This window comes from Astatotilapia calliptera, chromosome 23 (genome assembly GCF_900246225.1).
Source record: "Astatotilapia calliptera chromosome 23, fAstCal1.2, whole genome shotgun sequence".
Lineage (NCBI taxonomy): Eukaryota > Metazoa > Chordata > Actinopteri > Cichliformes > Cichlidae > Astatotilapia > Astatotilapia calliptera.
Window position 1 is genome coordinate 3687888 of NC_039323.1, and position 27160 is coordinate 3715047.

The 27160-nt window shown below is 40.9% G+C and overlaps 1 protein-coding gene across 1 annotated transcript in view; it reads right to left on the reverse strand.

The window, feature by feature from the left end:
* Positions 1 to 1761: 1761 nt before the first annotated feature.
* ap3d1 (adaptor related protein complex 3 subunit delta 1) overlaps positions 1762 to 27160 on the reverse strand; it is a 28295-nt gene continuing 2896 nt past the window's right edge. The window contains exons 2-33 of the mRNA XM_026157751.1: positions 26266 to 26361; positions 25288 to 25368; positions 24994 to 25074; positions 24767 to 24874; positions 24469 to 24598; positions 22383 to 22522; positions 22175 to 22248; positions 22009 to 22058; positions 21566 to 21615; positions 21280 to 21328; positions 19480 to 19625; positions 19009 to 19157; positions 18667 to 18897; positions 18140 to 18371; positions 17858 to 18003; positions 17503 to 17644; positions 16328 to 16399; positions 16127 to 16202; positions 15742 to 15941; positions 15379 to 15452; positions 11124 to 11292; positions 10799 to 10942; positions 10159 to 10212; positions 8425 to 8529; positions 7988 to 8143; positions 7230 to 7277; positions 6293 to 6482; positions 5695 to 5783; positions 5355 to 5440; positions 4872 to 4993; positions 4619 to 4698; positions 1762 to 4516 (exon numbers count right to left, since the gene is read on the reverse strand). Of these exons, the coding sequence (XP_026013536.1) occupies positions 4421 to 4516; positions 4619 to 4698; positions 4872 to 4993; positions 5355 to 5440; positions 5695 to 5783; positions 6293 to 6482; positions 7230 to 7277; positions 7988 to 8143; positions 8425 to 8529; positions 10159 to 10212; positions 10799 to 10942; positions 11124 to 11292; positions 15379 to 15452; positions 15742 to 15941; positions 16127 to 16202; positions 16328 to 16399; positions 17503 to 17644; positions 17858 to 18003; positions 18140 to 18371; positions 18667 to 18897; positions 19009 to 19157; positions 19480 to 19625; positions 21280 to 21328; positions 21566 to 21615; positions 22009 to 22058; positions 22175 to 22248; positions 22383 to 22522; positions 24469 to 24598; positions 24767 to 24874; positions 24994 to 25074; positions 25288 to 25368; positions 26266 to 26361 (3666 nt within the window). The 3' untranslated portion in view covers positions 1762 to 4420. The remainder of the gene's footprint in view (positions 4517 to 4618; positions 4699 to 4871; positions 4994 to 5354; positions 5441 to 5694; positions 5784 to 6292; positions 6483 to 7229; positions 7278 to 7987; positions 8144 to 8424; positions 8530 to 10158; positions 10213 to 10798; positions 10943 to 11123; positions 11293 to 15378; positions 15453 to 15741; positions 15942 to 16126; positions 16203 to 16327; positions 16400 to 17502; positions 17645 to 17857; positions 18004 to 18139; positions 18372 to 18666; positions 18898 to 19008; positions 19158 to 19479; positions 19626 to 21279; positions 21329 to 21565; positions 21616 to 22008; positions 22059 to 22174; positions 22249 to 22382; positions 22523 to 24468; positions 24599 to 24766; positions 24875 to 24993; positions 25075 to 25287; positions 25369 to 26265; positions 26362 to 27160) is intronic.

The following is a 27160-nucleotide window of genomic DNA, read 5'->3' on the forward strand; positions in this document are numbered from 1 at the left end:
CCATATCAGACAGCTGTGACCCCCCCTGAATTCTTATTTTTTTGCTAATTTTTCAAACTTGTCTGTTTGAGATCGTCAAACAAATTTGTGATATTATGTCATTAATAAAAGTATATATTTATCATAGTTTAACCCATATAAATACAAAACAAAGTTTTTAAAATATGCTTTCATTTTTCAAATCACAAGAGCAGTTGCCTCAAGGCACTTTATTCTGCAAGATAAAGACCCTACAATAGTACAGAGAAAACTGTAACAATCAAACCACCTCCTGTGAGCAAGCACTTGGTGACAGTGGGAAGGAAAAAACCCCTTACAACAGGAAGAAACCTCAGGCAGGGGTATCCATCGAGTGGTTGGGGGTGAGAGAAGGAAAACGGAACAACACAAACATTTGTGTTTGTGCCAGAGATTAATAATAACTACTGATTAAATGCAGAGTGGGGTGTAAACACATAGTGAGTGAATAAGGTAAGTGAAGAAGAAACATTCAGTGCATCACAGGAAGCCCCCAACTGACTATTGGCCTGTTACAGCATAATTAAGGGAGGAGTCAGGGTCAGCTGATCCAGCCCCAACTAAATGCTTTATCAAAAGTTTTAAACCTTGAAAATAGAAAGGGTGTCGGTCCACGGAATCCAATCTGGGAAATGGAATTGACCTGGGCGACTTGCTGTAAATGATAGACCCATGAATTCTGCTGTCTGCCAGAAAATCCTGAAGGAGAATATCTCACCAAGTCCACCTTTGAAAGAAAAATTAAAGTTTTGATTTTGTGGTTGCCTAATCAAAGTCCAGGTCTGATAAACTTACTCATGACCAAAATTCCTCCACAGCAGTGTGAAAGACTCATTGCCAGTTTTCACAAATGCTTGATTGCAGATCTCACTGGCTGGCACAAACAGTTATTAGGTTACTAGCTCTTTCACACAGGGCAGGTTTGGATAGCTTTTCTCCTTTAATAAATGAAACCATCATTTAAAACTGCATTTTGCATTTGTTTAGCTTGCCTAACATTTCTTTAAACTGAAACATGTTAGTGAGACAAATATGCAAAAAAAAGAAAGAAAAAAAAAATCAGGAAGGGGGCCAATACTTTCTCACAGCACTGCACAATTTACCCCTCTCTCTTTTGACCTTTACCCTAGTTGCACTCTCTCAGGTAAACAACTTCTTAAGACCTTACAGTTAGGATGTTCATTGTTTATGATGAAGGTAGAGTCTTTATTTTTAGGTTTTGTGTCGTTTAATGTACTTCTAGTTAAACATACATAAGTGTCCATTTTTGCTTGCTCAGAGAAAAATACAGTTCGAATCGCGAGCTTTGTTTTGAAAGTCTATACCGGAAATTCATTTTGATCTCGGTTATCTTTGCTACCGAAAGCTTTTCAGCCTCCTCTTTTTATCGGGTGCCTTAAGGAGGAAAGGGAGGTTGGCCAAGCGGCAATTTCGATAAAACAATCAATTTTTTCATAAAACTTCAATCTGAGGCTTTGTCTGCTCAACTTTTCTCAACTCAGCTGCTCGCTGTCAGTCAGGGGTCTCGATTACTTCTGCTGCTAGGCTTTCTGGGAATTGAAGTTCAAAGCGGCACATCTTGCTTTATTGATAAAGAGACGGGTATTAATTTGCCAAGAACATATCTTCATCTACACGTATACACTCCAGGTTTCTATCATTTCATTCAAAACTAGTTTTTTGTATGCTTATTGGCTCACTTTAACACGCGCACACACACACACACAAAAGGACTACAGCATCTTCTTACAGCTTTTATTTATTTATTTATTTTTTTGTTGAGTGGAATTTCTTTGAAGGAAATGTAATTTATGTTGTCCCCTTCTGAATATGACATTGTAGAGTTGAATATGAAGAAATAAAAAGACAGGACCTTCAAAAATCTGTCATATGAGAGTATATTTCAATGTCACAAGCCAAACTTGGTAGAATAAGTCATTACAGCTGAACCAACAGAGCATTAAGACAGAGCGGGTTTGCCTCTCAGTACACTGCTTCACGTAACCTGTTCTACTGTTATTGTGAGCCCCATGTCCTCAGTGGTGCGACACCAAACAGAACCCCCTTCCTTCCCCTGTGACTAATAATTTTAAAACATTCAATGGTATCACTTCTTTTAATTGTCTGCACTTAGAATAGATAAAAACACAATACCATCAAAAATAGAGAATGGTCAAGAAAACCTCATTTAAAAAAAAAAGTAGGAAAAACAAGAGAAAATGGAATGACATCTTTGTCTGTGTAAGCATGACCATGGGAAAGAAACAAGGAAAATAAAAGTGTACATTCCTAATCATGCAATATACAAATTTTAATCTAACAGTATGCACAGAATGATCAGTATTAGGACAGCGTGTGATTAGAGAAGTCGTTTCTCAGATTCATGGATATCATTTTCAGGAACAGGGAGCGCGTACATAATTTTTTTCTACTGACGTTCCTGAAAAACAGCTGATCACCTCTGATTTCAGACTTTACTACTGAAAATCTAGTGGAATGGCTGACTTGACCTTCAGGCCAGACATCATTATATTTCTTATCTACAATAGCAGATAAATGCAAGAGAGGAGGGCCTTACCAGTATATATATGAACAGAGACGCTACCAAGTCTTTTTTTCCTTTCACTCTTGCTACTACAAGGATCAGTTGAAGTGGACGGGGTGGTTGCTTTAAACATGAATGATCCAAATGAAGACATCAAACAGAGTTCAGCAGGAAGTCGGGTGTTGTGTTTTCTTTAAAGACTCTCCTAACACACACATACACACAAAGTAGCAAGGCAGTTTCTGGAGGGAAAAAGAAACATGGGGGGATTTATATGGGTGGGTCAGCTGGCTTTTTCTGTGATGCATGAGAGGGAGACGGGCGCAAATATTTCACAAGGACAGACAAAAACCACACAACTGCTGCTGCTGACAGAGGCGATGCTTCCTTACTGTGGAAGCCGTGTTGATTAATACTGACTCACAGGGCGCCTCAAGCCACTGACCAGTTAACAGCGTCCGCTTAGTAGTAAATGACTTTTAGCAATCTCATATGCAGACCAGCAGTTTTAAAAGAAACAGTACAGGCAGGCTGAGAGTATAAGTGTGGTGTCCTTTAACTTGTCACAGGTTGTCTTTCCCCCCCCCACAGAGGACAGTGATGTCAGCTCTTTACGTCAGATTATTCCGTGAACACGTTGGCCAAGTGACGACCTGCCTTCAGACAAAGAACAGCATCCTGCTTTACAATATTATTACATCTTCTATACAATAACTAAACCATCCATGCGTGGTAGAACACAGGTGGCTTTGTCAGGTGTAATAGAAACCTCACATTGCACTGGATTTGCCAAAGGAATGATATGTTCAAAGTCCTTGGGGAGGGTCAATCTGCAGTTTAGCACTGTTAGATCAGTGCACTCAGGGGAGAGGTGGGGGCTCTACAAGACTTATGAAGTGCCGGAGTAGGTCAGACTGCAGGGCTAAGGCACAGAGCAAAACTACTGAACTACTGTACAATCACCCGTAGAGACACAAGGATTCGGTTCAACTAAACACCAGCAGATCTGCTCTGAGCCTCGCCAAGAGGCAAGTAGGGCAAAAGCACCCCGATACAAGCTTAAAACCCATGCCTTATTTGTAGCTTTGGTTTCACCTCTGCTCTCCTCTCATTGCACTTGCCCAGTGTCTGGTCTTCTCCAGGCACCAGGTCAGTGGTGGGTGAGCAGGTTATAGCGCCCATCTAGTCCAAAAAAAGAGTCAATCACCTGATTTATCTTTTTTCAAGGCCTACACAGATGAGCAGCACACACAGATTTTAGTGAGCAGTAAAGAAGGGGATTAGATGAAGGCGCAGTCAGGTTTCAGACAAAGATAAAGAAAAAGAAAAGACAAAACAACAAAACAAACCAAAGACAAAAACGTCAAAACAGTAAAAATACAATTCAACCATTAACAGCAAAAGTCCAGTTGTCAACATTACATGACGCGACCGTCACAGATTGAATTCCCGACAGAGTGGAGGGCGGAAAGAGACGCAGGAAAGAGAAGAGGACGCCAGGCGTCCAGAAACGGGAGCTCAGTCAGAGTCGGGGTGCAACAGGGCGGCTGTTCGAAAACTAGGAAGTAAAAATGAAAATTACACTGCAGAGAAGATGAAGCATGTACACAATGAGTCTGTAAAGCAACATCAAGTGTGAGGGAGTGACCACAGAGTGCAAAGAGGGGCAAAGTGTGGGGCGCTGGAGAAGCTGAGAAGGGGAAAGAAATCTTGCAAATCTGCAGACTAATAAATAGGGCGATACTGGAAGTGCCAGTCGCAGTGTTTCGTAACGTGATTATGTTGTGTTTCAGTGAGGGAGGGGCGGGATGGAGCGGTAGGGTGGAGGGTGGGGCACCCTTCGGCTGTCAGACACAATCAGCACTGAGAGAAGGTCTGCTTGATCTCATCCAGCACATTCCCAAGCAGCGTTGGCTCGTCACATTTAGCGTCAATGGACACAGTCTGACCAGACTGGGAGAGAGGGGGAGAGAAGTGGGGGACAATGTCAGCATTACCACCTGAAAACTCTTTTCATCTTCGGTTTTAACTCAGATTTATGTTATTGTCGCTTACAGTTTTGACCAGCAGACAGACATGGTGACCCTGGATAGACCTGCTGTACATGGAGGCACAGGAGTCGATCCTCTCCACAACTAATCAAAGACGAGAAAGAAGCACAATCACAAATGCAGCGCATCAGAATTAATGTCAAAATTACCCAGCATTAATACACTTTTCAAACATTCCCCTCTGATGATTGTAATTTCCTGCATGTGAAGTAGCACAGGTTTCAGGTCCCCCGAAAAAAGTGATAATGTAAAGGTACCAGAAAAGTGGTGGTGGAAGCAGATCCTGGCCAGAAGGTGATGGAAGGGCATGTTAACTCCCTCCAGTCTGACAGAGCTGCTCTTCAGATCTCCCGACTCCAGCAACTTTGCAAACGCATCACTGAGAGAGCAAAAGAACAAAAAGAAGTCAGTTTTAGATTTCTCCATTACTAAAATCTAACGAACCTTCAACAGATTTTAATGATTCCCAGACCGTGGTTCTTGATCTTTTTAATTTAAAATTTCACACAAGCTCTATCTTAAAACAAGTACAAGTGAAATTTACTGATATTTATTCTTCCTCAAAGATGGCCATTTTCTACTGCCACGCTTAAACCACAGTCTCACCACTCAGTCTACAAACTCCCCCACTCCAAAGATTTCTCCCTGGAAACACTTTGAGAGGAGTTTCAACAGCTTCTTTAAAAAGTTTAAATGACTCACTGAAACTCTGATATGAATGGAGGAGTGGCATAACCAACCTGTAACAAGGAGTAGTGATCAGGTAGGAGGTGCAGGTAAAGTGCAGTTTGAAGTCCAGTTTCTCATGAGTGGAGGAGTCCTCGTTCTGTGGGAATGGAGCAAAACGGCATATTAAAAACACCTGTTTGATTCCTTCATAGGTCTCAGAATTAACTCATCTGCTACTAGGCCAACTCTAGTATTACAAATACAAAAGATGAATTAATTAAGCCGCAGGTTTAATAATAATGTATAAAAAATCCTGTCAATCTTGTTTGTGTTTCATTTGGATTTCAGCTTTTTCATTAGATTTTGTTTTCTTTTTAGTATACACGGCACTTGTTTGCTTTTCCTACGAACCTTTACAATAAAGGTGAGGGTTCCTTTCAGCTTCTGCGGCATTACGATGCTCTGCACAGTGAAGACAAATCGTGCTTCATTGGACACTCCTACAAGAAAAAACAGAAGCTCTCAGCATCAAATCATGGAACTCAACAACTTTAAAAACTCATATAATACAATTTTTTTAAGTTGCTGCTTGAATCATCTGTAACTCAGTAAAAAGGATGGACATTTATTCTGAAAAGCCCCACTACAATTACCAGGAAAATGCTTGTTTTATTTTATTTTTTTAGTAAGCCAATATTATAGCAAAGGATAACTATGATGCCCATTTCCAACCCCATATTTTCCATCTTGGGTTATGCTAGACTAGCTTTACATGGTTTAAGTAATACTAATTTATCTTATCCTGGGCCTCAGATAATAATCTGCCTGAACAAAAGAAACAAACAAAAACTCTTTCAGCTCAATTCAACCTCAGTTTAAGCTAACTTACTTCTGATTGGATGCCCCTCCAAAATATGAATACTAAAGATTTGAGGGGGGCTATGGGCTTTTAATTCACAGTCATGGATGGATGGATTCATACACGATTTTTCTTTAGATAATAACTGACCAGGGGGAAGCTGGAAGGGGACGGTAAGGCCATCATGTGGACCTGACCCTTCTGGCCTCTGCAGCTTGGAGTTCAGAGAGTCCAGCACATTGAACTCCATGGATTTGAGGAAGCTGTCACTCTTATTTTCAAAGATGACAGACACCACCACCTGACTGCCATCCTGTAGGTTCCCCTGGATGTCACACACCTTACGGGGAAGAGGGAAAACAAGGAAAGTGCTAAACGTGGATTTTGGAACAGTGAATTACGGTCTCATCTTTCCTCTCTTTTACACAGTGTTAACAAGGCAAATCAGAGTCATTACCCAGATCCAGAGCACACATCACCATTTCCAAGAAGTGAACACAAGGAGATAATCACAAGGACAGAATCATTCTCAGAAACCGAGCGCTGCTGTGCTAGAGAAACATAAATTAGTCTGCCCAAGGAGGAAGGCCTGTAAAGAGCAACGAGACCAGAGAGAAACACATCTAGGACAAAACTTTAACCAATACCTGATCAGCATCCTCCATCATCTTTAAAGAGAGGAAGAGAAAAAGAAATCTGTATATGATAGTTCTTTTTGGTTTTTTTAACTCTAATTACTCCACATGCTGGATCTTGGAAACAACAACGTTTCTCTTTCTCAGCATCTAGAAAGAAATGTGCGCTATAATGTAGCAAGAAAATTATTTTATTTATTGTCTCACTAAAGTAAACAGAAGAACCCAACATGTCGAAATAAAGCAGAATATTTATCACAATCTGGTTCCCTTGGTGCATTTTAATTAACAATGCAAACTATTAGATTGGAGAAGGCATGAGCAGCTTTGGATGCTAAAAATTAAATTCGAAAATTAAATGTTTCCATGGCCAAAATGAGACCGGAATTATTTTAACAAATTGAGAGCAAAACAAATTTCCAAAGCCTGGCATCGCAGTCACCATCACTCACCATCTTGATGTAGGAGTTCTCAGCCAGCAGGCAGTAATTGGACATGGGCTGAAAGGAGAGAAGAGCTCAGGTCAGAGGAGGCGTTCTCAGCCACTAAGCATGCTAACTAGGCAACAGGAGCTCCTACCTAGCTGCTATATAACAAGGAAGGCAGTGTGTGCTGGCAGCAGTAAGTGGGTTTACCCAGTGGAGCTCAGATGAATGATGATAAATTATACTGCCTACATGCGGCTTTGAGTTATTCGTGTCTTTGAGGTCAGTAAGCTTTTGTTTGTCTGTTTTCAATCGAAGAGGAATGACACAAAGATGCCAATTTAATTTTTACTTCACTCATATCATCTCTACTTTAACATCCATCAAATGCTAAAACCAAAGAGTGCTGTACATAATGTTTTGTTGTACGTATCAATATGGTATTGTACATACCTATACATCTATATCATCAATTCCTCATGTATATACTGTATAGTAACCAGTTATCCATCCCCAGCTTGGTAAATGTTTTATTCCAAGATCTTGGCGCACTGCACATTTAAATATGCTATACAAATTGCTATTGTCTGTGTCGTGCTTTTATCAGTAATGTTTCTTATCTATTCTGTTAAGTAAATTGAGAACAACGAAGAAAAAGAATGAGCCTAATTCTTTGTACGTGTACATTTTGCTGTACCGATTCTGATTTAGGAAACATAACCCGTAGTTTACAAATTAAAAGTAATGATCGGTTAAGTTTAATGTTGTGGTTGTTCGACACTGACCGGCAGAGGCTCCTCCTCCTCGACGGTGCCATTCTGCACAGACTCCTCTCCACCTCCATCGCTGTGGTGGTGATGGTGATGATGCTTCTTTTTCTTTTTCTTCTCCTTCTCTTCCTTCTCTTTTTTCTGCTTCTTCTTCTTGTGCTTGGAGGACTTCTATAGAGAAAAACCAAAGAAGGAGAAGGAGATAAATTTCCTGAAGTGATGTTTAATCACCATTGAGTGTTAATGCTAATGAAAATAAAACACAAAGTGGCAGAATTACTCCCCCAGAGCCCACAGAAACTGGCAGGTCTGCGACACATCGTTCACACAAATGTATCAGAATTAGAGTTGCCAATTCCCCGAGTCCAGTCGGGGTTATTGTAAACTGGAATCTCAAGCAGTGCTGTCAAACTTTGTTCCTTCCAACTATTGCCTCGTCTGCGTTAACTCACACTCTCCTCCGTCTCGGTGTCTTTGGGCTCCTCGGGCTCAGAGTCGGCCGCTGTGCCAGCAGGCGCCTCGGGCGCTGGGGCTGCTTCTGCTACTGTTGCTGCTTCCTGTTCAGATACACCAGCACGCCACCAAATAAACACACAAACAAGAACAACCACAGCGTTTAACACATGCAAAACTTTCTACCACTTCTGTGTTGACATAGGTAAGTGAGGTTAGTGAGTTCACTCAGTCATTCATAAGAGAAGTCATTCATGATCACCTGCAACCTACTGAGCTGAGTGACACCACAAACAAACATCAGGTACAATGAGCCAAGAGTATTGCATGGAAGAATGCTAAACATGAGCATATCATGTTTGTATGGACCTCTACACCTACAGTGGTTTTGCTGTACAACTGCTGGATCCACTGCACTAACCAGCTACACTGGGTGCTGCTCGAAACTGAAGCAGGCTGACTGACAAGCTAAATATATGCAACAGTATGATCTGGGACGCTGGTGTGACAGCCAGAACAAAAACAAGCGTTCCACCAAGACATCGATGCATATTACTGGGGCAGCTTTAACTCTTGGGCTGACAGTTCAAATGATTAATAACAGAAATGCCCAAAGGGAAAGTTAAAAGGCCTGACAGATCTGAGCGTACAGTCATGTTACATGTATAGCTAAGGAAACAGTGTGCCTGTTATTCAGTCTTTTCATGGAACAGTCAGGATGAAATAGTGGAGCAACTGGATAGCTTAGCTTATTTAAACAAGCTGGAAATGGTGTGAGAGCGCTGTCCTGGCATGACCACAGGCCACATAGATTTAATTTAAAACAACTGAGAAAGTAATTTTCCTATTTTTTTTAAATGAAAGAAAACAGTCATCAAAAAGTCTATTAGTAAAGGTGAAGTTTAGCAGCTGATTTGGGAAATTCTACTTTGTTTTCAAACAGAAACAAAGATAATTATGGCCCCACACTGAAGAGATAATGGAGAGTGGATATTGTGCTCATACAGTGGTGACGTAAGAGGAAAGGACTCTGGGCCAATTTCTGGGGAGCCGTTTACCCCTCTTCCACCACTGCGGTGCTGGTGTCCAACCTAGAACCATGAAAGGCTATCCCAGCAATAACTGTTAGCTGAAGCTCACATATCCTGTCTACCACTAAAATAACTCCAGCTTCTGTTTGGAGTTTGTGTGTGTGTGTGTGTGTGTGTGTGTGTGTGTGTGTGTGTGTGTGTGTGTGTGTGTGTGTGTGTGTGTGTGTACCAGGACCACACTGGTTCAAAGACATATTAGTGACATTTGGTCCATTGTCACTTCTTCAAAAATAAAGAAATCAATAAATAAAGATCACAAAAAACAAAAACAAAACAATAAAAAGTAACAGCACCTGTTCTGACATCATGACTGACACAACACAAGGCAAGAAGAAGTGCGAGACAAATACAGATACATACTGTGTACACACACATGCTAGAAAGCAGAAGGGTGCTGGAAAATGACAGAATATAGTGTTGTGAGCCCTGTGAAAGAGAGGCAGTGTCAAAAGATGCAGAGGGGAGGAAAAAAAAAAAAAGGAACAACTGAAGGGCAGCAGAGACAGAATGTATGGTTACACCAATGTCTGAGGCAGGTTGATTGAAAACCGTGTCATGAAACTGAACAGATGTGGGCAGGACAGGGTGAGAGAGACAGAAAGAGAGCGAGAGAGAGAGAGAGAAAGAGGGGCGTGACTCAACCTGGGTGTTAGAGGGCACTGGAGCATTTGAGAGCCAGAAATCCAGGTCCGAAACCTAAAAGAGGAAGGGAGGGAGAGGAGCGCGAGGAGGTGAGAGGGGTGAGGGCCAAACAGGTTCTGTGTCTTACTACTATTCATGAAAATGGATACAGAGAATACACTGTCCTGTTTCATGAATAAATCAAGTATTTGGCAAGAGACTGCACAGTCGGCTACGAGGAAACTGATACTTGATCGCTATAGCCGATTGAAAGACAGGCTGGGAAAAAGCAATGGAAGCGCCGAGTTAATGAACATGATAAAACGTGTCTGCTTGCATTTAACCATTTGACAGAATTTGTAGAGCACTCCTTAAGGCAGACCTTCCCAAAGTGTGGGGCCCGCCCCCTAGGAGGGGCGCAGAGCCATTGCAGGGGGGCGCGGTACGAAAAGGAAAAACAAAACAAAACAAAAAAATTTTTCTTGTAAAACAAAGGGGGACCTAGCAAAAAAGTTTGGGAACCACTGCCTTAAGGTATCCTTTAAGCCATTTTAATTATAATTTTATAGATCTGGTAATTAAAACCAGTGTTTGGATGTTAGATACAAACTGCGGCGCCGCGTAGGAAACATCCTCGGTCCAACATGTTATAAAGGCGTACCTCAGCACTAGTTGAAGTGGGCTGTGCTTCCACCTCCTTCATTTCTTCCGATTGGACCACGGGCTCTTCTGCTTGACCTCCAAGAAGATCCTCCTCCTTTTCTTCATGTTTGTGTTTTTTCTTCTTCTTCTCTTCTTTGCTCCTCTGTGAAAACAGGAGAATATATTCCAGTCGGTGTCAGTCAGGTTAAGAAATGCAAACACTGAGTCATCAAATTGTGACGGCGCAGCTGACAGCGCACTACTGTTCTCCCCTCGCTCTGAGTGCTCCGTGAATCTGATTTATGACCAGAAGGTGGGAAATGTTTCCAGCATCTTAACCTCACCTTCCTATCCCTCTCTTTATCTTTCTTCTTGTCCCTCTTTTCTTTGCTGCTCTTCTTCTTGGGTTCCTGTGGCGTGGCATTTTCTGCCTCTCCATCCTCAGCAGAGCTTTTTGGAGCCCCCGCTGCACGATGTGACCTGACCGGTAGCTTCTCGCTGTCTGCAAGCGGCCTGCACAAACAAAACATACAGATACATATTTTAACTCTAACTGGGAGGTGATTTTGATCCTCCTGGGCTACATCATCTGAAAGATGCATTCCTTGAGTATTAATTGTTAAAGGTGAACAAGGCATGTAGGGTGCAGCAATCCACCATTCTCAAGCACATGTTCTGCACTGTGAAGCAGCCAGGTCTCATTCAAAGCACAAGACATTCCTCTAGCAGAGCTCCACACGGTCGATCGATCCTAATAACGTCCTCCATACTGAAGTGATAAGAGCTGGTAAACTTACAGTGGGGCAAAAAAGTATTTAGTCAGCCACCGATTGTGCAAGTTCCCCCACTTAAAATGATGACAGAGGTCAGTAATTTGCACCAGAGGTACACTTCAACTGTGAGAGACAGAATGTGAAAAAAAAAAAAAATCCATGAATTCACATGGTAGGATTTGTAAAGAATTTATTCGTAAATTAGGGTGGAAAATAAGTATTTGGTCACCTCAAACAAGGAAAATCTCTGGCTCTCACAGACCTGTAACGTCTTCTGTAAGAAGCTTTTCTGTCCCCCACTCGTTACCTGTATGAATGGCACCTGCTTGAACTCATCATCTGTATAAAAGACACCTGTCCACAGCCTCAAACAGTCAGACTCCAAACTCCGCCATGGCCAAGACCAAAGAGCTTTCGAAGGACACCAGGAAAAGTGTTGTAGACCTGCACCAGACTGGGAAGAGTGAATCTACAATAGGCAAGCAGCTGGGTGTGAAAAAATCAACTGTGGGAGCAATCATCAGAAAATGGAAGACATACAAGACCACTGATAATCTCCCTCGATCTGGGGCTCCACGCAAGATCTCATCCCGTGGGGTCAAAATGATCATGAGAACGGTGAGCAAAGATCCCAGAACCACACGGGGGGACCTGGTGAATGACCTGCAGAGAGCTGGGACCAAAGTAACAAAGGTCACCATCAGTAACACACTACAACGGCAGGGAATCAAATCCCGCAGTGCCAGACGTGTTCCGCTGCTGAAGCCAGTGCATGTCCAGGCCCGTCTGAAGTTTGCCAGAGAGCACATGGATGATACAGCAGAGGATTGGGAGAATGTCATGTGGTCAGATGAAACCAAAGTAGAACTTTTTGGTATAAACTCAACTCGTCGTGTTTGGAGGAAGAAGAATACTGAGTTGCATCCCAAGAACACCATACCTACTGTGAAGCATGGGGGTGGAAACATCATGCTATGGGGCTGTTTTTCTGCCAAGGGGACAGGACGACTGATCCGTGTTAAGGACAGAATGAATGGGGCCATGTATCGTGAGATTTTGAGCCAAAACCTCCTTCCATCAGTGAGAACTTTGAAGATGAAACGAGGCTGGGTCTTCCAACATGACAATGATCCAAAACACACCGCCCGGGCAACAAAGGAGTGGCTCCGTAAGAAGCATTTGAAAGTCCTGGAGTGGCCTAGCCAGTCTCCAGACCTCAACCCCATAGAAAATCTGTGGCGGGAGTTGAAAGTCCGTGTTGCTCGGCTACAGCCCCAAAACATCACTGCTCTCGAGAAGATCTGCATGGAGGAATGGGCCAAAATACCAGCTACTGTGTGTGCAAACCTGGTAAAGACCTATAGTAAACGTTTGACCTCTGTTATTGCCAACAAAGGTTATGTTACAAAGTATTGAGTTGTATTTTTGTTATTGACCAAATACTTATTTTCCACCCTAATTTACGAATAAATTCTTTACAAATCCTACCATGTGGATTCATGGATTTTTTTTTTTCACATTCTGTCTCTCACAGTTGAAGTGTACCTCTGGTGCAAATTACTGACCTCTGTCATCATTTTAGGTGGGGGAACTTGCACAATCGGTGGCTGACTAAATACTTTTTTGCCCCACTGTATGTCTTAAAAGCCGGAAATTAGGAGTTAGTAGCGTGCACTATAGCCCCCTGTTGGAAAATCTTTATATATAATATAAAATCTAATATAGATATTATATAAAACCATGCTGTGTCATCAGTCTCCAATTTAAGTAAATTTTCTTTTTTGGTTTTATTCTTTCAGCTTTAAATTCCTAGAATTAAGTAACCTTGCTTTTGTGGTGTCATTTTTCTTTTAGAATTACAATCCAAAAGAAAGACTTCCACATGTGTTTTTGTAAGTAAACATTAATTTATAAGACCAAAACTGTTTACAGCTTGTCCTGCATGATCTCATCAACACATTATTCAAACGATCCACATTCTATCCTTGGCTTAAGGCCACATCTTTTTCCACTGAGGGCAGGCAAAGCGTATCCACTTAAAAACAGCTGGAGACAGTTTGGGGGCATGCCAAGTCTACTAAACTCAGCTGAGCAGATCTAAGAGAAAAGAATTACACTATTGCGTCGAACCGCTGGGATAGGTTTCTAAAAGCATGTTGATGCCGATTGCCCAGTACAAGAAAAAGAAGAGCCAACATGCTTTTAGGAAACTATTCTGGGAATTTAAAGGGTGAAAGATTAAGTCCTGAGAACATCAGCAGCCAGTTCTTATTTTCTTTCTTTCTAGGAAATCATTTTGTTTCCCTTTCTTTAAGGACAGATAAATCAGAACTGCTTGTTCAGAAATAGAGATGCTGATATTTTCAAGAACATTAAAAAAAATAAAAAAGAAGAAGAAGCAGTTTTAAGAGAGGCGGGATACTACAATATCGTTATGCATCACTAGGTCAAATGCTACAACTAAAGAACAGATCGAAGGGAAGAAGAGCAAAAAGAGAAAGTGGACATTACAAGCTTCAGATAGGTAAGGAACAGACAGCTATATTAGTTGAAAAGAGCAGGACAGCTACTTGGAAAGCAAGACAGAGAGAAAGACAAAGGTGACCTGTGCACAGTCAGAGGTCAGGCCCTATGGCTGGGGTGCTACTCACCTGCGCGCAGTTGTTTCCAATAAGCTGCCCACACAAAGAGGCAGTAATGGATGTGTGTAGGCACAGAAAAGAGGAAGCAGAAAGCATGAGGAGGAGTGCGAGGAGGGAGAGGGCCAGTCACACTGGCTTTAATGCTGTGACTGGAAAGCTTCAGGAATAAATGCTAAAACTACACTTTCATGAAATGTTTGGAGAGCAACAGTTTTTATCTCTCTGCCTCAGTACACCAAAACAACAGGTTTGAAACAAAAGGATTAAAATGCAACTTTTAGGTTAAATTTGGAGGATTTAAGAAAAATATTAGCATTGACCACAGTGGTCATTTTTATACAAAGTCCTCCATTTTCATCAACTCAAATATAATTGGACAACTTGACATAATTGCAGGGAATCAAAGTTCATGGCTTATTATTTTTAAAAGCGTTTTTGGCTAATCGTGTGTCTACATTGTGGAGATTAGTGTCCTGCCTAGATGCTGTGATGTGTTTTTTCTTTACCATGGAAAGCATCCTGCGATCATGCACCACTGCTGACTTACATCATGGCCTGGGCCTTTTCATGTTCACAGGTGCTTCATTTTTTTCTGAATGTTCCAAAATGCTGATTTGGCCACTTCTTATGTTCCCACACTCTCTCTAGTAAATTTGTTTTATTTGTGCACGCTAGGTTTGGCTCGATTCATTTGAAATAAGATCCCCTTTGAGAACGGCTTTTGCATTTGAATTTGAATGAACTGCTTCCAAATGCAAACGCTACACTTGGAATCGACTGCAAACCTTTTACATGCTTAATTCAAAAAACAGCCTAAATCTGTCCACAAAACAGCCCCAATGACACAGGACTGTAAATAAGCTACATCTGGTTGTTGATACGATTTCTTTGTTCAACCACTTGAATTTAACCTAAAGTCTGCTTTTCAGTTTGACTTTGATAGATTCCTTTCAAACAGCTCTCTGTTGAACTCACTATTCAGTTATTTTCTGACATAACTGGACTTCAAACTAGAAATCCTCCAGCTTTAAAACAAGGTACACAACACAAACAACAACTTTGGGTGGAAAATCTTAAATTTCAGTGCCTGGCAGACTAGTTTAGATATAAAAATGATGACTTCAGCATCTTCAAAATCAGCAGTTAAAGTGATGAAGGTCGAACACATGTAAAATAAAACTCACTTGTCCAGGTCGATGTCCAGGGCTTTGTGAGGGTCATTGGGGTCTTTGTCATCGTCATCGCTGGGTAAGGCATTCTGTAGGACAAAACAAGAGATTAGCTGAGCTACTGACTTCCAGTGATCTTTGTGACGATACAGTAAAAATATATTTATAAAAAACTGAGTGAAAATGATTTTCCTTGAACATGTCAGTGTAAAATAATTAACATTAACTAAATTAAATAATAAAGTAATAAAACTTTCAACACTACATAGAAAGAAGGACCAGGCAGAAAAAGAAGGCTTCAACAACAACAACTTACAGAATGTTTTAAACTTAGTATTTATAAAAAGTCTTCTTCCATTGATGTCACCACATGCCTACCTCTGGCATCTCCTCTGTAACAATGTCGACCACATGTGCAGGTGTGATGTCCTCCTCGCTCTCTGGGCCTGAGTCGTGTTTCTTCCCTCGCCCACTGCGTTTTTCTTTCCTCTTCTTCTTCTCCTTCTTCTTTTTCTCTGCTCTCTCTTTCTGCCGACGCTCCTCCTCTAGTTTAACGTATTGGTCAGACATAGGCAGACCTGTGGGGTGGGAGGGAGTTGTAGCTAAGGGTAACGTTGATAATTTTCAGTATACGAATAGAAAAATTGTGACACAACAGTATGTTTGCAAGTAAGGCTGCACTTAGATTCAGGTGAAGTTATGATAGTTATATTGGGGTTCCTTTTTTTAGTTTTTGTAGTAATATAAGGATTGCGTGTCCCACCTGGGACTTTGAGAGGCACGCTGAGATCAATCTGCACGACTGGGATGTGTTCCACTCCTGGAGCTTCCTGGTACACCTACACATAAAAGAATTCATCTCAAAAAGGGTTTTGCCATACATGAGCGTAACTATTTTACTAAATACCCTGTGCAGTGAAAATGACTACCAACACAAAGTAATTACTGAAGACGGTGAGCATACCTTCTGAGAAGATGGAGAGGCCTTGATGTAGAATGGGTTGTTGGCTTGCTCCTGCTTTCTGGCTTCTCTCCTCTTGTAGTGGAAACAAGAAATATAATATGAATTCACGAACAGCCTACGTCACTTATAGCATGAGCTGGGATCCAAGGGGGAAGCCAGATTTACTAACTGTGAGTCTGAGGAGATTAATATTGATTCTGAGTCAATGGCAACTTTAATAAACAGTCACAGACCATTTTATCACATATGTTACCGTTCATTTAAAAAAAATAAATAAATAAAAAATAAATAAAAAAAATCAATGATGAAAAAACCTGAAGGCTTTGGCATATAACAACATTTAAAGTAATGTACCGAAACAATAAATAATTCATATCCAAGACTAGAAACAGTGCTGGCAGCATCGTCGGTCTGTCACTTTCTAAAACTAAGATCAAACCTTACAATTCTGCTTCAAAGTCTTGATGCGCGTCTATGACTGCTACAGATCAGAAGAAGTGCACACGGTGGGATTTCCTACTGTTGGAATTAGTGCTTACAGGACCGGATTCGTCCAATCTGCAGACAGTTTCCTCCCCAACCTCAAACCTCTGTCTTAGGTGGCAGAAGAGCCACAGAGCAACACTCAGAACAAAATTAATTCAGATACGAAAAGTTATTTCAGAGGGGAAGATGGAAAACCAAATGTCAATTTCCCCTGATAAAGAAAGCACAAGTCCAACTGGTTTTAAGGCTTTTTTAAGGGAAACCCATCTGCTGAGGTGGCATTAACATGTAGTGACTGCAGGGCCAACATCTCTGTTCCTCTTTTCCTCCATGATCACTTTAAACCATACTCTACTCTTTCTATTAGTCAGCACTTTGTAAAAGAAAACGGTATGAAAATGATGAGACTTTTACTAATCCTGTCCGTTAAAACAACAACAAAAAAGTCAGAGTTGTGTACTGTTTTTGTTCTATGTTCCATCAGTTAAAATTGAGAAGTTGCTTTGAAACTATTTCTTACTCATGGTGGCAATTTTTTCAGCTGACATTATAAAAATTTCAGTAACAACACAAAAAGGTTAAACACCTCAAATGTTACAAGCTAAAACAAAAAACTAATTTGGACATGGAGTCCTGGATCATAACTGCTCTTTGCAGTTTATCAATGATACAAAGACCAACCTACGCACCCTTGCCAGCTCTTTCTCGTCCACCTCTGTGTGACGGGGGCGTGAGTGTTTGGGCTCCTCCTTGGTAAAAATAGCCTTGGGTTGCTCATCCTCAGACTCGCTTTCAGAAGGAGGCTCATTGATCCAAGCATCCAGGTCCAGCCTACACACACAAACATGGTTGTTGTATTCCATTATGAAAAACTCAAAAGCAGACACATGCAGCATAAATGCTGAAACGTTTTAGTTACTCTTGCTGCTACACCTCAAAGGTGAGAAACAAAAACACTGCATTTTAAGCAAAAAGATTATAAACTGTAAAAATATGTGATATTGCAGTTTTGTTTTGTTTATCTCATGTGCTGAGCCAACGTACCCTTCGGGAACAGGCACTTTCTTCTGTGCCTTTGGAGCTACAGGATTGAGTTCTCCAGCAAACAACGCGCTGACTTCTTCTGCTACTTCTACATCCTTCTGCTGCAGTTTCTGGATGTATTTAACTAGCTGCAGGATGCAGGACGCCTGAGGAAAAAGGAGAGGAACTGTAGATTGCAGGTATTTATCCGATTTGTATGCAGTAGGTAACCTTGTAATCTGTGAAGCATTAAAGGTCAGGCTCTGTAAGGACTCTGGCTCTTTCAGTCTTCATTTATCTTACCCTCTCCTGCACCTCGAGGTTAGCACTCTGGACAAACAGTGGTAGCCTGTCTATCATCATCTGGCTGGTTTCCTGTGCAGCTGTGCTGTCTGTGTTCCCCTCTTGGTTCTTCAGGATGGTGGCAAACAGCTTGGCTGCATTCTGCACATATACAGCCTGGATGTGACCAGGTAGGGTCGCGACCTTAGGACGCAGCATGGCCTCCAAAGTCTGCACGGGATTCTCCAGGTGTCTAAAACGAGGGGAAGATTTCTGTTATTTCAGGTTTGGTACTCTCAACCCTCAGGAAGGTTCCCAAACAGATACAGCAGTACAGTGTTTGGGTTACACACATTTGTGACTGTGCAAAATAAATACACACAACACACTACATACTACATATTATATGACTGCATTAACTCTGTCCTGACTCATCTGCTCTTACAGAGTAAAACGGTATTTGCTCTGTCTCTTCTGTTTGCCAAACCTTTAGCGTCAGGCAGAGAGTTTAAATATACCAACTATACTGACTACTTCTAATGACTTACTCTGAGAATTCCCCACAGATCCAGGCTGCAGCATACAACACTTCACAGATGCCGTTTCTCTGCATGTTGCCTGTCAGCAGGTGGGCGTTGTCCAGCAGGGTAGCCATCTGGGCAACAGCAAAGACCCGGATGGCTTTGACTCGTATGGCCACATCCAGCATCTGAGAGGCAATGAGGTGGCCGTGCCGTGTGCCCTCTAGTCGGGTCAGCTCTACTAGGATACTAATGTACCTGTTGGGCAGACATGGAGAGGGCGTGTATATAACTACAACAAACAGCAAATGTAAAGCAAACTGACACACCTCAGAGTGAAGCACAGGACAGTGCTGCTGGTAAACTAACCATTCAAAGTTGGTGATATACTGGTAGTTGCTCTGACTGCAGATGTCAATGATTTTTGTGAGCAGTTCATCTCTGTAGGTGGTTCCTTCGGCTTTGTCTACATGTATCATCAGCTTCTTTACGATCTCCATCAAGTTCTTCTTGGACACCTGCAAAGAGCAGAACCCACAAGTGACCACAGAGAATTATTACTTTACTAGATCAAACAGCACCATTTGCAGAGTTCTACAGTTGGCAGTAACAGTTTACGGTATCTATTGTACTTGACACTTTAGTGTGTGAGTGCTAGCAAAGCCGTTTTATTATACCGAGCTACAGCAAAGTAGTTACAGCGAAAGTTCTGTTTTTTGTATTGCATTGCACCGTATTCTTTAGAATAGACTGAAACAAGCATAATCCGGATCTAAAAATATTCAACATTAGTTTTCGTGAACACTGAATAAAACAAAAGTCAAAAGTTTGGCTGCATACCATGCCATAGAGCAAGTCCAGAGCTCTCAGACGGATGGACTCATCCTTGTCATCCAGACACTGGAGAATGAGGTCTTTATGAGACTGCACTGATTTGGGGTGGGTCTTCAGGATCTTTGACATCGCCAGCAGGCCCAAATACTTCACTACAGAAATACGCAAAAACACGCTACCTTAGTGTAGTTAAAAAAGGACACACAACAACCCTTGAAATCTCCACACGTTACCAAGTATATTTTGTTCACCTTGCTATATGCCATCACTCTTAAACCTGATTAGCTTTACATTACTGTGACTGCAGTAATAATCATATGTATGTAATAACTTTAATACACTATGAACTCTTTCTATGCTCATCTTCACTTCGCTAATCTATAAAAAATATAAATCACACAGCAAAAACAAAAATAAATTAAAACAGGAAATAAACACAAAACACACAAAAAGATGGAAAGGACATACAAACACGCACACGGGACAACACACACTGGGACACAGTCTTGTTTTGCTTTATCCTTTCTCATACCCCTGGCAGCTCATTCCCCCCCTCTCAGGTTCTGTGATCAATAAAAGGGTGTTATACTGACCTTGGATCAGTGAAGCTGATCACTGCAGTGCTTAGATTAGAGAAGTGACCACTGATGTGGACTTGTGGAAGTTGAGTGATGTGCTGAACAAGAAAAAGCTACACACATTTTTGAAACATATTTCTTTTAACCTATGGTTTTAATTGTGACCGTTTTGGTTGCTAGCATGTTGCCATGGTCGCCCTTATTTTGCATGGAAGAGGCAGAAGAAGATGGTAAAATTAATATTAATAACTATTATTATTATTATTATTATTATTATTATTATTATTATTATTATTATTATTATTACTACTATTATTAATGCTGCCAACCCTGACTGGTTGGCAATAATAACCCAATAATGATACATGCCTAAATGTGACTGAACCCTTAGTTACCTGCACTCCATCTAATGGCATCATCACCAAAAAGTATGTGACCTGACTTTTACTCAGTCCTAATTCAACAAGTGTTCTACATGAATTTACTCAGGGCTTTTAAGTGGGCCCTGAGATTAAATACTTTACCAGTTAAGCATCGTCACAAGGGAATCGCTACATATTTACGGCTTTACTCACTGATGTTTTGGAAAGTTTTATACCCAAGTATAACTGTGAAACGAAACAGGGGCACAGCAGTGATCAATGAAAGGATAAAACATTGAACCACAGGTTCACAGTCTACTCTATTAAGGCCATGTCCACACTAATAAGTTTTCCTTTTAAAAAGCATGACTTTATGCCTTTGAGTACTCACTATTACAGTGATTTAGGACTGATATGGGAAACATTTTAGAGTGGATGTAGCCTATGACCAGGAGTCTACAATTTACTTTACACACGCACAGTTATCTACGTTTTAAGATCCAGACAACTCGAATACCCGAATGTAGAAATCTAAGCTCCAAATGGCTGTGTGCAAAGAGAATGTAATAACAACTTATAGTATAACAAATTTAAGCCCCTCTAGAGTGAAGCAAAGAAAATATTTTTAAAAAATTAAAATTGGGTAATTTTTTGTGTCTATTCTGTTGGAGACCGGGTGGATGTGACTTAAGTGCAATGGTATTCCAAGCAGGACGCCCAATTGAGAGTGAAAAGGTAGTAATGTTCGAGTTATCCAGAGTCAGGAGGTCTATGTTATTGTCGTCTAAAAGGGTGGACTGTTCCATAGTCAAAAACACGCAGACAATGAGAAAATGACACACTGCAGGCATTGACAGAGGGCTCACAGTTCTGGTCCGAGTCTTCTATCAGGATTCGCAGTTTCTGCACACAGAGCTGTGGGGGAGACAAAAAACAGAGAGGGAGAGGGACAGATCTGTTATCACCACGGAAAACCTTTCCACACCAGGAGCTTTGTGAGACTTTCTGGCCTGTCTGATGGCTGCTGTGTTTCTACTTAAGCTATGTTGGATCAGACGGCATGCACTGTGATTCAACTGGAGTGGAAAGGGTTAAAAATCTGCAACTAAACACGTGAATATGTTGATGAAAGAGAGGAACTGAGGAGATTACCTGGATACTAGCACTGTGGTTAGGCATCCCCGAGGACAAAGAAATCAACACTGTAATGTAGCACAAGGAAACAATTACATCTGAGAACGATTTTTTATGAGCAAGTTTAAAAAAACCAAAACAAATAAAGATCAGAACACGTGAGGAAAAAGACCTCTGCTAAATCTCAAGGATGTTTAAGCGCCAGTATACAAGTTAAAATTTAACTTGTACAAATTCCACTTATTCATTCAAGCAAAGCTAAGAAAATGTGGTTTTAGCACGTAGGAGGACTGAAAAGAGCAAATACAGATAAGACACTACACTGTATTTTTTGAAGATCAATGTATAAGCTTATTTCTCAACACAGATGCAAAAATATACTGAAACGATGAAATAAACATGGGGCTGGGGCCACTAAGCTAAGTGAGATTTGATGTGACCCACAGAACAGCTGTACTGACCTGCAATCACAGTGTTGACACATTCATACAGCAGAGACATGGCAGAGGTACTGTGAGAGAAAAACATCAGGACGGTGAGAAAGTTTAGAATTATTATTGAGCTGTTTATCAGATTAGACTGTTGTACCGTCTACGGGAAATACAATAAAAGAGAATTTCCTCTCACCTGTGGATTAGATTTGTTAGAGGTTCAATCAATTTCTTCCCCAACCGTGGCTCCAACGGTGTGAGTGCACCAAACTACAAGATACACAGAATTTCTGGATTTTGTTTGTCCACAATCACCTTTCAGAAGCTGGTACACTAAATATATAAAAGTATATATTTAAATCTATTCAGTTACTAACTACTAAAATGTAAATGTAAAGTCTTACCAGCTTTATGATCTTAATGAGAACCCAGTTGTTAGTAGAGGAAGTCATGAGTTTGAAGAAAAGCGGGGCCAATGACAGGTAGTTCTTAGGATTTCTCCTGGCCAGCTCACATATGACATTTACTGCTGCTGACTGGACGCCTAAAAGGAGAGAATATAACATCAGGAAACAAGTATTGAAAACTACAAAAGCTTAATTTCTTTAAAAGAACATTGAAAAACTATGTAGTCTGTTATTAAAGAAAAAAAATGTAATGTCCAATGACTGCAGTCCAACATACAAAACAAAGCATGTAATAATAAAAGAATGGAATTTGTACTGTCGTCATAACTGGATAAAAAAGTGAGATATTAAATAGAGTAGAGTAGTAAGTATGAAACCATCTAAAACCAGAAGAGAGTCAGCAGTATTGTCTTGCAGTCTTGGAAGTCCTGGCTCAGCACCATACCCAAGCCTTCTTTAATCACATATTCGTTGCTGCTGAATCATTTATGGGGTTCAGTTAGGGGATCTGATGTCTTATATTGTGGACAGTCTTAATTTGTAATGCTTTCTGGAGTATACTTTATTGTAAAAGTTCTGGTGTTGCTAACCATTAGCTGCTTCTCCACCGAGTCTTTCGACCCCTGCAAGTCCAACTGTAGTGTCTTGGACTGCAGCTGGTGACAGTATCGCTTGCTTTGCTCTGCAGCCTTAGACAGCTTAGTGGAGTGACTCACAAAACCACTTCTTCATCTGGTGCAAGCTCTACTTGCAGCTGCTGTCCAGTTTGCAGCAGATAACAATACAAGGACTAACATTCCCAGCTGGAGTCTGTTGGAAGGATGTGAGGCTCACAGAAGCGGTAGCTGAACGACGCGGTGAAGTCCACGGGAATAGCTATTGCTGGTACGGAAACATAAGACGAGCAGGCCAACTTTGGCAAATTTACCAAAAAGCAGCAACCTGATAATCTAGAACTCAAAACCAACACAGAAGGGCTAAAAAAGCCAAGGCTCCATCTGCTGTGGTGTACCCTTGTGAATTTAGCTAAAATGATGCTTCAGCAGTGATAACACCTTGGTCGTCCACTAGCAGTCCATGGACAGCCTGTCTGCTTGGAGACAGCGTCTGCTGTGGATGGGGGCACTGCACAACATGTTACAACCAGTATGTGGGCGACTCTTGCTTATTCTGTCAGCCAGCCGCTGAGCAAAGCAAAGTTATGACATACTAAATGATGAAGTGAAACCAAGTGTTACAAACAACGAGAAGTATCCACTGTAGCCACAATCTGTACTTTTCATGCTGTATTTTTGGATCTTTAAATTTTTTTCCCAAGCTCTTTCAATTCCCAGTGAACTCTGCCATCGATCCCTTCCCTGTTCTGGCCCATTTGTCAACCAATCAGCATTTGACCAACACGGAGCGTCATCCATGTAAAGCACAGTCAAGTTGGCCTGAAAACCCCTTTTCGTACGCCGTCCGTAGGGAAATAAATATGCCAGTATTTGACACAACTGCGTTAAATTAATTACACATAAACCTGAAAGAAGCTTTATTGTCTTGTTAAAGTATCCAAAAAAAATGTGCTTCAGTGGTGGTGAGTCAAATTCTAGTGTTTTCTTCAGCAGCCACCAAACAGCTAATCTTGGGTAAAATGTGACATCAAGGTGGCTTAATCCACCATTTATATACACAATCAACAGTTACTAACAACTACACTTAAAAAAATACTTAAAAACAGCACCTTAAAAATAATAACACTGTCCAAATTTTTCTGTACCTTTTGTAATTTTTTCCAAATGAACTTAGGAAAAGCTTGATTGGCTCACGATGTGATTAGTAAAAAAAAGACAGTCATCGCCCAAATCTGAGAGTATGATTTTAACCAAAAAAAATATCATGTGGCGCTCGGTTCATGTACACAGAGGCCCCAAAAGTTCGAGCTGTGTCTATTAAAGCTCAGTGAAAACAAAAGGTTTGTGGACATGGGGCACAAATCAAATGTACTAGAAAAACCAGCAAATGATCTCTCTTTTTCATGAGCGGAAATGAGAAACAAACGTTCCCTGGCAGACTGGATAAATACTGTGTTTTCTGATACCTGGGTCTGGGTCCTCGAGTTTCTCCTTGAGCCTGGGAAAAGCTGGGCGCAGGGACTCGGGATACTTGAGAAACACCTTATACATGATCAACACAGCTTTTTTTCTGATGTAAGGTTTAGTGTGGGACATCTGCAGTAGAAGACAGTAAATACACATTTTTAAAGATGTAAAAAAAAAAACAAAAAAAACAACAACCCTGGAATGACAGCTTATTTGACTGAAGTAAATGGTAACGAGCAAAAAAAGAAAAAGAGAAAAGAGCAGAAGTCATGTGGGTACACCTCAGGACTTACTCACCAATGTCATGATGTCATTAGCTAAGTCCCGAGCTAAGTCAGGGGTCACAAAACAAGACAGACCAGTGAGGGCAACACCTGTGTCATACTGGTTGGGGCTGCTGAGATCCTGGGAGAAATAGATTAAAAAAATAGGAAGAAAAACAAAAAAGAAAGAAAATATTAGCTGAGGGAAAACTAACAGTAAGGAGATATTTACAGAGTTCACAAAACATGTGCATCGCTGACCTTTCGAATTTGATTGGTTGTCAGCATGATGACGTCTGTGTTCTCATGAAAGCACTGTGAGGCTGCCAGGTAGCCAATCCTCTGTAGGAAAGCAAGCAAGCATAAAGAACATACTGCTATTATATTACATTACTACAAACATTCGTCAGCCTGTTGCAGCACCACAGAGATCCACTTATACAGCTCACTCAGCTGTGACTACATCACTTTGTAAATTCTGGGTGTGCATCTTCCTTTCCATTTGCATTACTCTGTCCTGCACTTCCACGACCAATCCTGACATCCCAGACTTACCTTGTACGTGAACTTTGAGGAACTCATGACTTCAACGATGTTGAAAGCAGCCCAGCTGACGTCATAGCCCAGCATTTGAAGCTGCAACATAGAGGAGACAGACATAGATTGTGACTAAAAGGAAGAGGGGGAGCTCTAAGCTGCTCCGGCGAGGTACAGAGAGAGAATAATTGATTTGGGCTGAAAGCTCTCAAAGTGAATACTGATGCCGGCCACAACAAGACATCTAAATCTAAATGTGTACCTTGACTATAAATAGACAGAGCAATTTCATTTCAACGGGAATTGGACAATGTTCTCAGTAAGTGTCACTTGCTCGACGTTTGGCTGTGAAGTGACTAATCTTAACAAAAACAAGAAACACACACACAGCCTTGAATGTGTTTTTGTAAAAATGCACTACTTTACTTTGCGAAATAGTAGCACTTCCATTTGATCTGATGAAAGTATAAGAGGAAATAAGGCTTTATTTGACTCAGCTTGTTTCTGTTTGGGTAGAAAAGATACTAACCACAGATTTTTGTGTGGTTTTCATCTACAGTGTCACAGCAAGTCGCAATTTTCCATTGTGTGCATGTCAACAAAATATGTCACAATATGCTAGTGGAGCTGATTTAGGACAGATGAAGGATTCATTTGTGAATTAAAATATATGCCAAGTATTCTTGCACTACAACTAAGTAGTTGTTATAAACAGAGTCTCGTCTTTTTATTGTGTTTTTTCGTTTTTTCCTTTGTTAATTTTAGGTGTGCTGTAAAGAAAAGTACAACAGCATAACTTGCTACTAAGCTACAGCACAACGAAGCCACATGGTGGGCTTATGTTGACAGGTGTATACAATAGCTCATGTGTGTGTGTGTGTGTGTGTGTGTGTGTGTGTGTGTGTGTGTGTGTGTGTGTGTGTGTGTGTGTGTGTGTGTGAGAGAGTAGATTTGACAGACAAAGTCGGTGAATCCGTGGCGGGTGAGAGGTCTTACGTAGGTGAGCTTGCACACAGCATTGGCTTTGACAGCGATGTTGTCCTGCTTGAGCTCCTGTTTGATCTCATCGATGCATGTGGAGATGTACTTGGCCTGGGGGCAGACAAAGGAGAGGGCAAACAACAGACACCAGATCAGATTAGGTGGACTGATATCCGGAGAGGGAGGCTGCGAGCAGGCTGGAAAATTCTGATCTTTCTGCTGTCGCTTTCCAAGACACTAACCAAGAACTGAATGAGTGTTTTTCCCAAGTTTAACTGCTTCTTTCTTTCTACCACTAACCTACAAGATTATCACATGTGGCTTGATGTATGTAGGTATTTACAGGGCCAGGTATAAATATATTTTGATAAACAGTTCTGAAAATACATTCATCTCGTGCACAAAGCTCACACTCAAACTTGTGATGAATAGAGAGTTACCATTAATTTGGGACATCACACAGCAAATTAAACCCTTACACTGGAGCTGTTTGCCGTGTGGATTTATCCGTTTTCAAATCTGCTAGATGTTTTCGGTCCACCACCCATACTAATGAACAATGAGGTGTGCTCAGCTCTCTCTTCCACGAAAACATTATCTCAGTTATAATGACCAACAATTAAAAGAAATTAAATTTTAAAAAAAATCCTACTCAACGTAAAAACATTAAGAAATAATAACAGCCACTTTTATATATCATTATTACTATAATTACACAGTTAAAGAGATCTTCAATTGTATTTATTATGTTGTAGGATGCTAGCATCAGTAGCACCATCATCTATATATCTGTTTATCAAAGCATCCATCCATCTATCCACTTATCTTTAAATAAATTAGTTTTTTCCCAGAAAACCATTTCTGGGAAAATGAATAACAATGAAATCTCAACTCTCATAATGACTGCTAA